General features: G+C 47.2%; 1 protein-coding gene and 1 pseudogene across 3 annotated transcripts in view; one reads left to right on the forward strand and one right to left on the reverse strand.

Moving 5' to 3' along the window:
• Window positions 1-13,353, forward strand: part of PNPLA7 (patatin like domain 7, lysophospholipase) — a 72,920-nt gene that overhangs the window by 45,674 nt on the left and 13,893 nt on the right. For both annotated transcript variants that reach the window (XM_080928198.1, XM_080928199.1), the window contains exon 21: window positions 4,820-4,969. In XM_080928198.1, coding sequence (XP_080784324.1) covers window positions 4,820-4,969 — 150 coding nt within the window. The remainder of the gene's footprint in view (window positions 1-4,819; window positions 4,970-13,353) is intronic.
• On the reverse strand, window positions 1,104-1,562 carry LOC308429406 (eukaryotic translation elongation factor 1 epsilon-1-like; annotated as a pseudogene). The gene has a single exon. The product of its transcript is annotated as a eukaryotic translation elongation factor 1 epsilon-1-like (transcript).

Below are 13,353 nucleotides of genomic sequence, written 5' to 3' on the forward strand. Positions count from 1 at the left end.
CTCTGTGGGAGGGGAAAGCAGCAAGAGAGTGTGGGACTGTGAAAGCCCTTAATGTATTCTGAATTTTTTAATAAGTATATATTTTTGAATATCACATTTTATATAAATCTTATGTGGCTCTCAGTGTGTGTATATTCACAGCTCAAGTTCTGCCCTAGGTTTGTGGCCATGGTAGTTTGGTCAGTCTGTGTGTCCTTGAGCCAGTAAGCCAGTATGGCTGCTAGGACTCTGTACTCCTTTGTTCTGTCCTTCTGTGGGGACTTTGGAGAATGAGGCACCAAAGAGAGCCCATTGTAGGCTTTCCTACCAGAGTCACGAGAGGCCATATGCTTCACCCCCCAGCTACCTCTTGGAGCTGAGGGGTGTGTGAGCAGAGGGTGGTGCCAGGCAGCAAGCGCCAAGGGCATTGGTCAGGGAGGATCAGATGCCCAGTTCGTGACGAATGTCAGAACATGCTGAGCAGGGCTTGTTTGCTTATTTAAATAAATTTAGACATACAGGCAGGTTTGAGATGTTTACTTAATAATGAAATTATTTTTATAGTAACTATAAAACTATAGCTATTAATTGTAGCTATTTCATTCAATAGCTTTTCTTACCAATATGTAAAAATATAGTCTTCTTTTGATTTTTAAAACCATTTACTAGCTCACATAAATATTTCAAGAACAAATATATCTCCCCTGATTCCTCAACATAATTTTTCATATGTTTTAGTAAACAAACTACAGTAAATATCTAATAGAAAAATAAGATTTAAAAACATGAAAACGGCAAACAGCCAGATGTGACACCAACAGCTGCACTTTTTAAAAAGCTGAGCCACTGATTTGCAACTGTCACTAAAATCAACTTTGGCCATAAAAAAAATGAGATTTGTAATTTGATTGTGATTTGTTTGGATAACAGCTGAACTTTCACATTAAAAAAACTGCAAAGCCTCAACTAAGGGACAAATAAAACATTCAGACTTGAGCTTACACTTTAAAAACTCTTCCAACATTAACAAAGAAACAATGACGTTATATTGATTTACGTTAGTACCATGGTCCAAACACATTTCCCATTACACTTCTATTCTGGCTGCTGCACTGCAGGGGCTTCTAGTGGGAGTTAGCATGCGGTCTGTTCTTGATGAAGACGCTGGACAGATGTTGCCTGATGTCTGGGTAATGTTGAAGGTGACAAAGCCAGCGAGGCACATTAAGGTATTTCTCCTTTTCTTGAACTGTTAGGTCAACTATAAAGTGGTGCAGCCCGTGGTGCAGGAGGATATCCTCCAGGGTGATGTCATGTCCTGCAAGGATAGGAATGAAGACCCTTCAGCGGAGTCTGGGAGTCTTCTTTACTGCAGTGTCCATCTACTCCAGTGACCCTGAGCTCCAACCACTGCTCCCCAGCACGTGCTCCCCAGCAAGTGCTCCTTACTGGCTTGCTTGACTAGATGGACCATTGTTTGTTTGCAGTACTGGAATCTGTCACTTGCCCTGAGCGCTGTACTAATTCCTTGGCTTCCATCCCAGACTCTTCTCCAGCAGCCTTAGCTCTGCAGCTGCCGCCATCTTCTGGTCCAGCTCCTAGGCAAATATGGTCTTTTTATTAATTAACTTATTTACTGTGCATCCTGAACACAGTCCCCCTCCTCTCTCCCTGTGCCTCCTCCCCACCTACCCCATCCATTCTTCCTCCGGAAAGGGCAGGTTTCCTATGTACCATCAGCCAAACATGGCACATCAAGTTACAGTTAGATGAGGCACCTCCCCTCAAAATAACCTGGACAAGGCAGCCCAGTATGAGGACAAGGGTCCAAGTGCAGGCAAGAGAGTCAGAGGCAGCCCCTGCTTCCACTGTTAGGAGTCCCACAAGAAGACCAACTGAACATGTGTGCAGGAAGCCTAGGTTAGACCCATGCTGCCCCTGGTTGTTAGTTCAGTCTCTGTGAGCCCTGGATAATTGATTCTGTGAGTTTTCTTGTGTCCCTGACCCCTCTGGTTCCTATAATCCTTCCTCCCCCTCTTCCACAGATTCTCTGAGCAGCTCTGCAGAATGTGAGGCTGTGGTCTCTGCATCTGTTTCCATCAGCCGCTCTCTGATGACAGCTGGGCTCAGCACTGATCTCTGAGTAGAGCAGAATGTCATTGAGAGTCATTTTGTACCCTAGGTCTCTGAGCTGTCCAGCCTCTGTGTCCTGGCCCTCCAGGCAGTGGCGGGGGTGGTTTTCATTGCTAGGAGGCTGAGCTAGGGTCACCTTTGTGGATTCCTGGAAGTTTCCATTGTACTAGGTTTCTAGCTCATGTCTGAGATGCCCCCAATCCAGCTGTCTCTCCCAGTCCCCTCTCCCTCCATCCAGCCCCCACCAGATCCCTCTTGTTCCCATCCCAGCCTCCATCATCCCACTCTTCATCCTACCCCCCACTCCTCCCACCCCCACCTCCCACCTCCACCCCCCACTCCTCCTCCCACCTCCACCCCCCACTCCTCCCACCCCCACCTCCACCCCCCACTCCTCCTCCCACCTCCACCCCCCACTCCTCCCACCCCCACCTCCATCCCCCACTCCTCCTCCCACCTCCACCCCCCACTCCTCCCACCCCCACCTCCACCCCCCACTCCTCCCACCCTCACCTCCCACCTCCACCCCCCACTCCTCCTCCCACCTCCACCCCCCACTCCTCCCACCCCCACCTCCACCCCCCACTCCTCCTCCCACCCCCACCTCCACCCCCCACTCCTCCCACCCTCACCTCCCACCTCCACCCCCCACTCCTCCTCCCACCTCCACCCCCCACCTCCTCCTCCCACCTCTTACTTCTCACCTCTCACCTTCATTCTCCATTCTCACCTCCCTCCATTGTGGAGATGAACCACATTTTTTTTATCCATTTCCTGGTTGAGGGACATGTAGATTGTTTCCAGTGTCTGGCTGTTGTGAATAATAAGGACATAGTTGAGCAAGTGTCCTTGTGGTATGATGGAGCATCTGGGTATACGTTCAGGAGTGGGGTAGCTCGCTGGATTTTAAGGTAGATTGATTCCCGATTTGTTAAGAAACTACCGTATCGATTTTCAAGTTAACTGTAAGAGTTGCATTCCCACCAGTAATGGAAGGGAGGGTTTCTCTGTGTAGCCCTGGCTTTCCTGGAACTTGCTCTGTAGACCAGGTTGGCCTTGAACTCAGAGATTCACCTGCCTCTGCCTCCCAAGTGCTGGGATTAAGGGTCAGCTTTTTTGTTATTACTGTTATGTTTTTTGTTTTGTTTTACTTTTTTGAGACAGGTTATCATTATGTGTCCCTGGCTGCCTGGCGCTTACCATGTAGACCAGGCTGGCCTCAAAGCCACCAAGATCCTCCTGTCTCTGCCTCCCACGTTCTATGATGAAAGGTGTGCACTGCTATCCTGGTCTTCTCAGCTCCTTCAAACAGTCCTGCAGTAACTACCTTTGTATATGTGTGTATGTGAGGCATGTATGTGAGGTGTGTATGTGTGGTACACATAAGGTACACGTATGTGCTACATGTGTGATGTATGCATAGTACCCAGGCGGTATGTATGGGACTTGTGTCTGTGAGTGACGTATATAAATGCGTGTGAGATATATATGTAAAGTGTGTGTATTGCGTGTGCATTATGTATGTAGTGTGTATGTGAGGCACTTGTATCCTATTAAGAATGCAGGCTTGTTTCTGCTCGTCTGAAAACATGGCAGCTGTCTTGAACCCAGCTTCACTAGTTGCTGGCTCTCTGTGTACAGATCTCTGACCAGGGCCGCACGTAGCCCCACCTGGACCTCTGCGTCTGACTTCAAGTCAGTGTCTGTGCAGACACATGTCCATCCTATTGGAATCGTGTGTCTGGACAGTGCCTGGCTGCACCTGGGGCGAGGCACAGAGAAGAAGCCAGCCATTTGGAAACTGCCTTTATGGGAGACAGACAGTTCAGGCCTAAACTGGGTCTGTGGCTCTGTAAAACAGGTCAGGTGTGGGCGAGACATCCTAGAGGGGGCTGGGCCGTCAGTGGCCAGGGATCCCATAGCATGACAATGCCACAGGAAACCCTGGTCAAGTGGGGATATGCCTACCAGGTGACATGGTGTGTGCTTAGCCACCTTCATGGAAACAAGAGGGACACATGCCAAAAGAAGAAACTGTAACGGGATCTTTTGCTAGAGGGTAGCAGAATAAAAATGTCTTTGGTCTTGCACTTGTGTTAGAGGGGTGGCCCTTCATCCCCTGCAACTGAGTAGAGCCCAGGGAGAAGGTAAGAAGCCCTGGGTGTCTAGGTAAGGAACTATGGAACCCGTGACTACCACGGTCTTGGGGAGGCTCTGCCTGCTTTGGTCTCCTCCCAGTGGTCTCTTCAGGCACCGCCCGGCACAACTGCCCCTGCCCAGAACCTTATTGATTCTCTGTTTGCTTTCAGTTTGAAAACCTCATGTGGATAAGAGATGATAAAGGTGTGTTTGTTACCCTTCTAAACTTACCATTTCTAGGTTAAAATACAAAACCAAAAAAAAAAAAAAAAAAAAACTGTACAGAGAAACAAGTCCTTCCCAGCATGGTGGTATATACACAGTTAACACAGGCAAATTTGAGGCCAGCCTAGGCTACATGCTGAGGCTGTGAGGGGAGGAGTACTCTCAGCTCGCAGAATGTTTCCTAGATTTCCTTGCTCCTTGAGTTCCCAAGCTCTGGAGGGTCAGCGTAGTTTGGGTATTGCTCACGGGCTGCTTCAGTCAGTGGGAACTGAAGGCAGAGACCACGAAAGCTGTTCTGCTGGTGTCCCGGTCTTCCAAGTGATTCCTGGTTCTATGCTTGCAGGACACCAGCTTGGATTTAACACGGCAAGCAGCAAATGGGACTTGGGAAACCCCCCTGGTAATTTGTCCACGGTGGCAGCAATGCCTGTTTCTGAGGATGTGCCCCTAACTGCCTTTGCCCTGGAGCTCCAACATGCCCTCAGTGCCATTGGTAAGTCACATAGATGTCCTGAAAGTAAAACTTACCAGTTGCCCTCTACCCTGGGGATACATCCTGAGCCAGGGGAGGCTCTGCTCTAAGGGAACTCTCCATGGTGAGGGAATTTAGGTTCTGAGATCTACATGGGCACAGAGTATATAGTGGTGTGTAACGTACTAGAAATTCTTAAGATGGGGGGACCAGGGGCATTGCTATGAGATCTCTATAGAGACACCTCCTGTTCAGGACGTATTTTTGGGTTCTGAGTCCATGCCTGCACTCTGCTGGCTGCAGTGGATGCTGGAGCACATGGCTATGTTTACTGGCCGGAAAATGCCCTTGGTTCGGACCAGGTAGCTCTGGTAGGGGCGGGGGTTAGAACAAGAGTACTCTGTCTTGGGCCAGCAGTCGCTGGGATATGTCAGTCTTAGGATGAAGCCCAGGGAAACCGCTCATCAGGAAGAAGCTGTTGAATTTTAGAGCTTAGGCCTGGCAAGATGGTGAAGCAGTTAACTGACATGCTTTGAGCCTGAGCACTTACGTTTGATCCCCACCACCTGCGTGATGGGAGGGAAAGGCCAGCCCCCCCATACTCATGTGCACCCCACACATAGTAAATTAAAATGTATATGTTTAACATATTCATATCTAAGAATACACAACTTACGAGAATTCCCGAGAATTTCCAAGCTGGTAAGGTGTTCTGTATTTAACATTTTTTTTTACAAGTGTTCATGTAATTTTGAGTGAACATATGATAAGACCCTCACTTTCTTCGGTCGGCTGTAGGGAAAATGTCAGGACTATCTCTGTAAAACATAACAATAAATGCAGACAACATGCCCGATAATCATAAACAAGATATTATGACCAGAATATCCATTTTAGTATGGCACATATATCCCCTCTACCCATATAGACTTAATTATATAAAATAGTGGTTATCAACCTGAGGATCATGACCCCTTTGAGGGGATCACATATCAGATGTCCTGCTTATCAGATGTTTACATTACAATTTTTAATAGTAGCAAAGTTACAGTTCTGAAGGAGTAACAAAATAATGCTATGGTTCGGGTCAGCGCGACATGAGGAGCTGTGTCAAAGGGTCGCAGCAAGAGGAAGGTTGAGAACCACTGACAGAAAACATTAAAGAATGCAAGCCAAAGATCTGTAAAATTGAGAGATAATACACTATCTTTTATTTATAAATTATTCTTAAAATAAAAGCTTAATGTAGTAGTATATAGTACATGCAGTGTAAAATTTGGTTGTTTTCGTTTTGTTTTGTTTTTGAGACAGTCTTTCTATGTAGCTCTGGCTGTCCTGGAATTCTCTATATAGACCAGACTGGTTTTGAACTCACAGAGATGAGCCTGCCTCTGCTTCCAGGGTGCTGGACTTAAAGCATGTGTCCCCCATGCCTGGCTTGTTTGATATTCTTGAACCATACTACAGGTATATAGAAAGTCCCATTCATTTGAGGCGACGCTGGTCGGACACTTAAGGCTGAGTCCAGTGCAATGGCGAGTTGCTTGGTGGAGAAAACTGTTTTATTTTGAGACAATTGTGAGATTACAAGAAATGGCAACCCAATGAGGAAAGGCCCCCATACCTTTCCCAGTGTCACCTATGATGACACCATACATGAGGCTTAAGACTGGCAACATGTTACCGTGTATACTCCTAATGGCCAGCTACAGACTCATCAGCTGTCCTTGTGTGTGTGTGTGTGTGTGTGTGTGTGTGTGTGTGTGTATGCACATGTATGTGTGTTAATGCACATGTGCCCCCTCTTTTGACACAGGCATAGCCTGGTAGGATCACACCAAAGCCACAAAACTCTCATTGCCATAGAAACCTTGTAGCTACCACTTGGAAGCCACACATTCTAGCGACTTCTGGCTGACAGACATCTAAACAGCTGTCCTTGATATCTGACTGCTACCCTTCAGGTCTGAGAAATGTGTACACCTAGAATTGTAGCATGTGGATGTGAGGTTTTTCACATGGAGAGCCTTCGCCCATTGGCATGTCATCTTTGCTCAGGGGCCGCGCTAATCTGTATTATTTCAGGTTGAGTATCTGTGCTGCCAGAACAAGCGTGGCTTGCTTTCTTTACTGCTAGAGTGTCCTCACACCACTAAAGGCATGGCTCAGTCGCCCCACAAACTCATGAACACCAATCTCAGTTAAAGGGGGATGGTTTATTGAATACACACCCCAAGACTGATTGACCAGGGTGACAGCTCAAGCTCAAGAGCTGAAAGCTGTGCACTGGACATTTTTCAGGGCCAGCTTACAAAGGCTAAGAATGCAAAAGCCAAAATGAGCTAGCTCAGACTCGGGTGCTGAAAGTGTTACCTGGTAGTGGTTTTTGACTGAAGCCATTTTAGACATAACAGCACATATTGACCTTTAATTTGATGGGCCTACATAAAGCTTTGTGGAATTTAAGATTAACAAACCTTATACAGAACATATGGAAGGAACTTAACAAGATAAGTGATCAGCATGACCTTGCTCTGAGACAGTGACTGTGTCTCAGACTGTGTTACAGCAACAGTGTAGACTAGCTGGAGGCATGAACAAAATGGCCACAGCCGTGCTGGGGAGCCTGCCTCGACAGACGTCTTTCTTCCTATAAACTTTCATTTTTCTGGAGTCTAAGAATATATTCAGTCTACTAGGAGCCTGCCAGGCTTTCTCCACAATATCTGGACCATTTTGTATTCCCACTATCAATGTGCAAAGAGCCAGTTTCTCCACATCTTTGCCAATGTTCTGTGTCACTGGTATTTTAAATTTAATTTTAACTATTCTTATGGGCTCACAGTGATAGCGTGGCCTAATTTTATACATTTGTTTATTTTTTTATTTAGTATTATTTTTTTGGAGATAGGATCTCACAGTGTTTCCTTGGCTGGCCTGAAGCTCACTCTGTAGACTAGGCTGGCCTTGAACTCACAGGGATCTGCCAGCCTCTGCCTTCTGAGTATGAGAATCAAATGTGTGCAGCACTACACCCAGCTCCTTCTTCTTATTTTCTCATCGGGCTATTCCTTTTTTTACTATGGAGGCTGGTGGCAAAGGGAACTCACTTTTTAAAGTCAAGTATGGTGGCACATACCTGTAATCCCAGCACCTGGGGAGGCAGAGGCAGGAAGAGTGCTGCAAACTGAAGGCTGTTGTGGTTTTCAGTGAGCTGTAGCCAGTCACAGCAGCATGGAAAGACCTTGACTCACAAAAACAAAACAACCCAAAGCAATAGGAAGCCTTGGCTTTGAAGAGAAGTGGAATTAGCAGACTGGGAAGAAGCCTGATTGCTCAGGGTTTCCCTGCCCTGTCTCTCAGGGTCTCCCTGCCCTGTCTCTCAGGGTCTCCCTGCCCTGTCTCTCAGGGTCTCCCTGCCCTGTCTCTCAGGGTTTCCCTGCCCTGCCTCGAGACCCCACTGCTGTCACGGTCGAATTGCACATGATGGCTCACTCCTGTTGTAGCTCTGTGGGCAGATGTGTGAGTGCGCACCACCGCGGGTCTCGGCAGTCCGAGGGGCCTCTGTGCTCTGCTCATTGCTTCTCCAGAGCAAACCCTGCTGGCTGCTGACCTTTTGTTGTTTCCCCAATTTAGCTGTTTTTCAGAGTGACACATGGTTGGGATTCGACATCTGAGCTCCTCTATGCCTTTTGGTAGATGATTTGGTAACTTCTTGTGTGTTTTATTTTGTTTCCAGACAGGGTTTCTCTGTGTAGCCCTGGCTTTCCTGGAACTCACTCTGTAGACCAGGCTGGCCTCGAACTCAGAGAACCACCTGCCTCTGGACATGTGTCACTACTACCCAATTTGATAACTTTTTTTATTTTCTTTTTGTAACGATCATTTATTTATTGTTTATTTGCATTTTATGTGCGTTGGCATTCTGCCTGCACATATATGTGTGTGAAGGTATTAGATTTCCTCAGATTGAACAATTGTGAGCTGCCGTGTGGTTGCTGGGAATTGAACTCAGGACCTGTGGAAGAGCAGCCAGTGCCCTTAACCACTGAGCCATCTCTCCAGCCCAAGAGCTGTCTTTGTTAAAACTTTTCTTAGGAAGAGAGATGAATAGCAGTCCTTTGCTCACTCAGCAGTTCATCCACCCTGTGAAGGACTTGTTGATGGCCTCCAGTTTTGGTAATAACAGTAGGCATCTACACGCAGATTTTTATATGGACATGTTTTTAGCTCCTTTGGATACATACTAGGAATGAAATTTTTGAGTCACATGGCAAATATTTATTTAGTTTATAAAGGAAATGGCCAGACCACTTCCCAGACAATTATACCCATTAACTGGCAGAGCTTCTGTTGCTCCCTGCCCCCATCCTGCCTTCTCGGAGCATTTGCTGGTGTTAGTGATGGACGGTGCTGCCACATTTTAATTTGTCTTTCCTTTTTGATAAGTGATACTCGATATCTTTTCCCGTGCTTTGCTTGTTGGAGTCAGCTAGACTAGCTGCTAGCGAACTCGGGGCCCTCCCATCACTGTCCCTCCAGGGCTGGGATTGCAGGCGAGCCTAGGCTTCTGCATCTGCGGGTGCAAGTTCTGATCCTCAGGTCCATGTGACAAGAACTTTTCCACCTGAGCTGTCGTCCCAGGCTCCTGTTGTTCTCATATGATTGAAATTTAAGACTCTTTTGTGTATATTCTAGATAACATTTTTTGTTACACAGTTACTTTTGTGAATATTCTTTCCTGGTCAGTATCTTGTCATTTTATTCATTGAACAATGTCTTCTGTCCTTCCTTCCTTCCTTCCTTCTTTTCTTCCTTCCTTCCCCCTTTCTTCCTTCTTTTCTTCCTTTCTTCCTTCCCCCTTCCTTCCTTCCCTCCTTCCTTTCTTCCCCCTTCTTTCCTTCCTTCCTTCTTTTCTTCTTTCCTTTCTTCCTTCCTTCTCTCCTTCCTTCCCCCTTCCTTCCTTCCTTCCCTCTTCCTTCCTTTTTTTCTTTTAAAGAATTATTTATTTTATGTATGAGTACATTATAACTGTCTTCAGACACACCAGAAGAGGGCATCAGATCCCATTACAGATGGCTGTGAGCCACTTGGGACCTCTGGAAGAGCAGTGAATACTGTCTCTTTTTTAAACAACTGTTCTGAGATGAGCCTGGAGTCATCAGAAGTGGTAGACCCCTGGGGCTGGAAAATGCCTCTGGTGACTGTTAGATGAAGTGTTGTTTTCAAATGTTATTTGGAAAGGGGCCAAGCATATATGACTTTTTATTTTATTGGATATTCTCTGTATTTACATTTTAGATGTTATCCCCTTTCCCCCAACTCCCATCCCCCCCATTGCCTCCATGAAGGTGCTCCCTCTCCCAACCACCCTCTCCCACCTCAGCGCTTTAGCATTCCCCTACACTGGAAAAAGCAAGCCTTCGCTAGACCAAAGGCCTCTCCTCCAATTGATGCCAGAGAATTCTATCCTCTGCTACATATGCACCTGGAGCCATGGGTCTTTCAGTGCGAACTCATTGGTTGGTGTTTTAGTCCCTGGTGCTGTGGTGGGTTTGGTTAGTTGATAATTTTTTTCTTCCCATGGGGTTGCAGACACTTTCAGCTCCTTCAGTCCTTTCTCTAGCTCCTTCATTGAAGACAGTCAATACTCTTAACCACTGGGCCTTCTCTCCAACCCGAACAATGTCTTTCTTTTTCCTCCTCCTCCTCCTCTTCTTTTTAAAATTTATTTATTTTTATTTTAAGTGCATTGGTGTTTTGCCTGCATGTGTGAGGGTGTCAGATTCCCTGGAACTGGAATTGCAGACAGCTGTGAGCTGTTATGCAGGTCCTGGGAAAGGTGAACCAGGTCCTGGGAAAAGTGAACCTGGTCCTCTGGAATAGCAGCCAGTGCTCTAACCACTGGGCATCTTCTCAGGCCCCAACACTGTCTTTCACAGAGCAGGAATTTTTATAGAATGCAAGTACAACTTACTGGTTATTTATTTCATGGGTCACATCACAAAACAGCGAGAGAGAATACTCACACACCGGATGCTTGTGACCTTACTAGTGGAGAGATGTGACAAGTAGCTGGCTGCCCCACCCAGATGGGACCAATGACAAACTAAAGGCCACCAATGCCTCACGTCGTGAACCAGTGAGTTTTACTGGGGCTACTTACAGGTGCAGAAGTGACTCAGAGACAGCTGTATCACCAAGGCCCACCCCAGCATGAGTGACAGCCACAGCAGCCGAGAACCCAGGGTGAGCCGTAGGGCATAACCTGTGGGCAGCTCAACATGGTGGGGAGTGTTCTCTCCAGCAGCTCAGCTGCTCTCTGACTCCTCAGGCAGCTGGGCTGATCTGTCCCTGCCAAACCACGAGTCTCTCAGCCATCCTTGCTTATGTGTGCACTTGGGAAGGGCAGAACCTAGTGAGTCTGGTTAGTGCCAGTGACTTCCTAGAATTGTGTGAGTTGTTTGCTTAGTTTAATTTCCCTGCAAGATGGAAACGTCCTCTCTCCTTTTAATTTCCTCTTGTTTCACCTTTTAATATCCTGTCTTTTTTTTTCCCCTTAATGTTTTTCCTAGACAGGGTTTCCTCTGTGTAACATAACTCTAGCTGTCCAGGACTTTCTTTGTAGACCAGGATGGCCTTGAACTCACAGAGATCCACCTGCCTCTGCCCCGAAAGTGCTGGATTAAAGGTGTGTGCCACCACGCCCAGCTAATCTTAATGCGCTTCCCTCTAAGATACAGTTTTATCTTGGAGAAACATGTTATGTGACACCAAAGCAAATTTATTGGAGTGGGCAGCAAAGAACGGCAGCAGGTGCACTGGGCTCAGGACGGCTGCTCAGGAGCCCGGAAAGTAGCCTGCCCCGGGTATTATACCCATGGGACAGGGCCATCAGTGGATCAGAGCTGCAGGTAAGGGAGTGGGCAGTAAGCCACCTGGGAAACTGTCCTGTCAGTTAAGTCAGAACCTCACCTGAGAAGCCAAATTGTGCCACATTTGCCCTGAGTCCGGTGACAGTTTGGTAGGCGCCTTTCATTTCCAAGGGTGTTAAGCTTGTGAGGAATCCATGGACGAAAACCAAGAAGTTTTCTTTTTTTCATGGAAGGTGTTGTTCCCTTGTCCTTCAGCTTCCCTGGATCCAGCAATCTAGAAGCGAAGCTGCCGGGCAGCAGGTGACATGCAGGTGACATGCAGATAGAGCATTCCTACATCCCAGGCCAGCAGGGATGTGGGAGGCAACCTGACTGGCTGCCTGTAGGCTGTGCTCTACAGAGTGGACACAGGCAGCGCTGGGAGCCTCCTGACTGTTGGACACTTTGTTCCAGCGAGTCCAGTCCAGAGGCTGCGCTCACCTAGACTGGCCTGCCTGGCGCTCTGTCGGAGAAGTGTCCTCCCTGTACAGACAGAGACATGGTCACCATGGGCTTGATGGCAAGAGCTGGAAGCTTTGGCTGTGAGAACCTAGGTTCTCTAGGGAGCTCTACACTTCTTTATAGCTCCCAAATGCAGCAGGAGAACTTAGACAGTTCAGGTACCCTGAGGGTGGGTAGACCAGCCGGGGTCAGGCCAGCATCTTCCTTTTTGTCTTTTATTTTTGTTTGTTGTGTGTGTGTTGTTTTTAATATTTATTTATTTATTTATTTTATCATCAATGTATGAATGCTCTATCTGCATGTACACCTGCATGCCAGAAGTGGGTACCAGATCCACCCGATTCCAGTATAGATGATTGCAAGCCACCATGTGGTTGCTGGGAATTGAACTCAGGACCTCTGGGAGAACAGCCAGTGTTCTTAACCACTGAACCATTTCCAGCAGCATCTACATGTTCCGTGTAGCAAGATCTCCTCTACCTTACGCTGGATGGCCTCTTAACAGGGGCGGATAGGAAAACAATGTGTGGCCCCATCTCCTGCTACTGTCCAGGTTGAAGAAGCAGTAGCCTCAAGGTGCATATGGTCTGCTGTCCTGTGCTCTTCACCTCTGTAGTGGGGCAGATTTGCCTGCTTCAAAAATTTCTACTCCCCCTTACCCCCAAACAGGGTTCTTCTGTGAAGCCTGGCTATCCTGGAACTCGCCTTGTAGACCCAGCCATCTTCAAACTCAGAGATCCACTTGCCTCTGCTTCCCCAGTGCTGGGATTAAAGACAAATACCACCGCAGGGGCTTGTTTTGTCTCTCTGGCTGGCCTGGAACTCCCAGAGGTCCACCTCCCTCTGCAGGCAGGTGCCACCATGCCTGGCTGCATTTGTACGGTTTAATTTGGAGTTGTAATAGCCATATTCCAGTAGCTTTCACAACTGTAACGATATCCTTATTCTGTATGCTGCTAAGAAACGGCACTGTTGCCAGATACAGTGGAGTTTGCTTATAGTCCCTTAAACAGCAGAGCTGGGTCTATT

This window comes from Micromys minutus, assembly GCF_963924665.1.
Source record: "Micromys minutus genome assembly, chromosome: 13".
Lineage (NCBI taxonomy): Eukaryota > Metazoa > Chordata > Mammalia > Rodentia > Muridae > Micromys > Micromys minutus.